The sequence below is a fragment of the Aplysia californica genome, unplaced genomic scaffold (genome assembly GCF_000002075.1).
Source record: "Aplysia californica isolate F4 #8 unplaced genomic scaffold, AplCal3.0 scaffold00214, whole genome shotgun sequence".
NCBI lineage: Eukaryota > Metazoa > Mollusca > Gastropoda > Aplysiida > Aplysiidae > Aplysia > Aplysia californica.
Window position 1 is genome coordinate 416,207 of NW_004797484.1, and position 3,659 is coordinate 419,865.

The following is a 3,659-nucleotide window of genomic DNA, read 5'->3' on the forward strand; positions in this document are numbered from 1 at the left end:
AGTCCGTAGTAACTGAAAATTTATATTTTGTGTGCCTTTAATCAACGTTTTTCAGAAAAATCCCACAGAAATGAGTTCTTTAATGGACATGAAAGGTGTTGAGCCAAAAAACAAAAAATTGATAAAAATTCACAAACTTGCGGAAACATGCAAGTTTCTTCACTTTGACTATTTTGACGAGAGCCTGATTCCACCACGCTGCCTCACAATTCTGCAATTAAGTTCTTACTCAAATTATGTCCAACTAACAACATAATAACTATAATATTTTTTAAAATTATTATTAAGCCATGCTCTGACTGTGCTGGTTATAAACTAATACGTGTTGTGCTGTGAGATATTTTAGTAGAAGACACATCACTTCCTGGTAAATATGGGTACAATTCATGAATTTTTATTCTAACGTGCACAAACTGTTGTCTTGGTAGACAAGAAAACAGATTTCCTTTTCCTGACAGACTCAAATTGAAATCTGTTTTGTGGGCACTGGATAATCAAGTGCAGATTTCCTTATTGGACACAGGGACAAAAATTGCTGATTTCCTTTTTTTCTGACGAACATAAACCTATCTGTTGGACACAGAAACACAAAAATAAAAAGGCGCGTTTTTAAACGCTGATTGACTAGTATGGTGTGGACTGTTGAATAACGATTATGTTAGTTTGATGAGTTTTCCAGTCTGTTGAACATGAAAAGAACTGCTGGCTGGGTCATTTTTTGCTGTTTGGCTGATGCTGTTCAATAACCATCTGATTACTCTGATTGCGTATACAATGTCAGTTTTATGTCGCTTCTAGTCAGTTGGCTTTTTTTTTTAATCGAAAATTGTGCTTCCTTCTGGTTGAATTGTATTTTTTTCCAAATTGTGTTGCAGTCTAATTAGTCCTACGATGATCGAGTTGTTGCCCTTTAAATTAGTCTCTCTCTCTCTCTCTCTCTCTCTCTCTCTCTCTCTCTCTCTCTCTCTCTTTCTCGCTCTTTTTTTTTAGATGGCATGGCTCACATTCACGCAAAGTGCAAGCATCGATTAAGCACTCAAACTCTTAGGCCTACAAACTGACAAGATCTTTCACATTCTATGTGTAGTCGGGTACTCATTCCCACCTCGGTGAAGTGTTGACAGTTCAAGTAAAGAACACAATGTCTGGTTCCTAAGGGGATTCGAACCCACGACTCTTCAGTCATCAACCAATAGAACAAGGTAACCAACCCCACCAGATTTTTCTTTACTAACATAATATGTGAGGCAACGGGGTGGAATCAGGCTCTCGTCAATTTTTGGGCATGTAGAGTTATTGGTGTCATCTTAAAGCTTGTTCACTTGTCTTTATTTGGGTGGAAAAAACATCCATTTATCTTGAATACAAGTCGAGATATTTGCAAATAAAGGAGGTGGGGGTCACCTGTTTTCAGAGGTAAAATTAATGAGAAAATGGCCGTCAAAGATTAGTAATTTCCAGAGCTTAAGAGTCCGTGGTAATTGAAAATTTTTATTTTTTGGGCCTTTAATCAGCGTTTTTCAGAAAAATCCACACAGAAATCAATTCTTTAATTGGCATGAAAGGTGTTGAGCCAAAAAACAAAAAAATTATAAAAATTCACAAACCTGCAGAAAAATGCAAGTTTCTTCACTTTGATTATTTTGACGAGAGCCTGATTCCAGCACGCTGCCTCACATATCATTGACGGAGTACCACTTTTCTGCACGACAGCTCAGCTGGTCTAGATAATAATATATTAATAATATTATTATAGAAATAGATACGAAGCCCACGTGGGGCGCTCAATGTTAAAAACAATCAGAAAACGACAAAGGCAGTTTTTGGGACACCTGAATAGACATAAGGGTCTTGAACATCTAGCTCTCACTGGCAAAACTGAGGGCAAGCGAGGCAGGGGTAGGCCCAGAACAACATACTTAGGGAACCTAAACAAATGGGTAACGGAAAGATCAGGGAAACATGGATTTTTTTAGTGCAGCCGAGCAAAGGAATGAATGGAGAACCATGATCGCCGATGTCTGTCGCAGATCTGGCACTGGATGATGATGATGATGATGATGATGATGATGATGATGATGATGATGATGATGATATGTACAATGCCTTTATACATAGGTACCGTTTTCCAAGTTCTAACATGTCATTTTTCCGTTTTGCAGGTTGAAAGATTGTGTATAAATCTGAAGAAATGGATACTCATGGAAATGGGCATGCTGGTGGTAGCATCAACAAGGAAATTAATGGCGCCATCAGCCAAGTAGGTGATGGCGATCATGTGGGAGGTCCCGTTGTTTCATCGGATGCTTCTGTTAGTGTGGCCAGAAACGGATTGAAGGTTTGTTTTGAGCTGAGTTTGTTTTGTTTTGTTTTTGTTTTTGTTTTTTCTGTCAGCTTTCTATGTATATTAGCCCAATCTCTATGTGTTAGTGTGTGTGTGTGTGCGTGTATGTGTGTGTGTGTGTGTGTGTGTGTGTGTGTGTGTGTATGTGTGTGTGTGTGTGTATGTGTGTGTGTGTATGTGTGCATGCGTCATGTATAAGAATATCCAGGAGTTGGTTTTGTGACAAGAAAGATATGCTTTGTTTATTTTTTTTAAAGGTTTTTTTTAGCTGTGCCTGTCTGTCTGTCTGTCTGTCTGTCTGTCTGTCTGTCTGTCTGTCTGTCTGTCTGTCCGTCCGTCCGTCTGTCTGTCTGTCTGTCTGTCTGTCTGTCTGTTTGTCTCTCTCTCTCTCACTCTCTCTCTCTCACTCACTCTCTGTCTCTCTTTCTTTTTTTCTCTCTCGCTCACTCTTTCTTTCCTGTCGGTGTCACATCGAACAGGTTGAGGAATGAGGATGCTTATGAAAAATAATCAAATAAATAAAGCCATAAATAGATAATTATCTTCATAATATGGGAAGGGGGGGGGGATTCCACACCCCCACTTACAGCCCTTAGAACCAGCAGAAATATGTTGACATTTACCTATAATCATTTGCTTCTGTCTCCCATGTTTGATTTTTTCAATTCAGCTTTTAATTTCTTGTATGTCTGTCTTTATATTTTCATTTTAGCATGTGTGCTCATGTGGGTGAGGAATTGCCCCACAATATTAAAATTTTAATTTAGTTGAAAAATGGATGTATGATAATCCATATTATGTTTTGTTTCCTAACTTAACAGACCTAAAGTAAAACTGTTGAGGAGGATGTGTTCTCTTTCTACTTAAAGTAGCTTCTGTAACACTGGTCTCACAATCCAATAGAAAAGTATAGTGTGGAATTCCCCCCATTTTACTATATTATGTCTTTGTCTGGCGCACAGGAATGTCTGGAAGCTGAGGAACACCCTCCCAAGGAGGAAGGGGGAGAGGGGAAGGAACAAGAGGCCGCGCCAGACGGGGGCTACGGCTGGGTCATCGTGTTCAGCTGCTTCCTGTCTCACGTTTTGTTGGGTATGTGAACTTACTTAATGGCAGATTGTGGAAGATCTGCGAGATAATCAAAACCATCAGGAAAGGTCAACTGAAATTATAATTTGGCTACGTAAATGGATCAAAAGGACCACATAAACTGCTTCTGTGTGGAAAGACAGAGGGAAAAGACGGCAGAGGGAGACAAAGAACAACATACACAGATGGCCTGAACAACTATGAAACGAATATAATATATATATAT

General features: G+C 39.0%; 1 protein-coding gene across 1 annotated transcript in view; it reads left to right on the plus strand.

Moving 5' to 3' along the window:
- The first annotated feature begins 2,191 nt into the window (after positions 1 to 2,191).
- Positions 2,192 to 3,659, plus strand: part of LOC101860656 (monocarboxylate transporter 12-like) — a 9,009-nt gene continuing 7,541 nt past the window's right edge. The window contains exons 1-2 of the mRNA XM_005099476.1: positions 2,192 to 2,338; positions 3,307 to 3,436. Of these exons, the coding sequence (XP_005099533.1) occupies positions 2,192 to 2,338; positions 3,307 to 3,436 (277 nt within the window). The remainder of the gene's footprint in view (positions 2,339 to 3,306; positions 3,437 to 3,659) is intronic.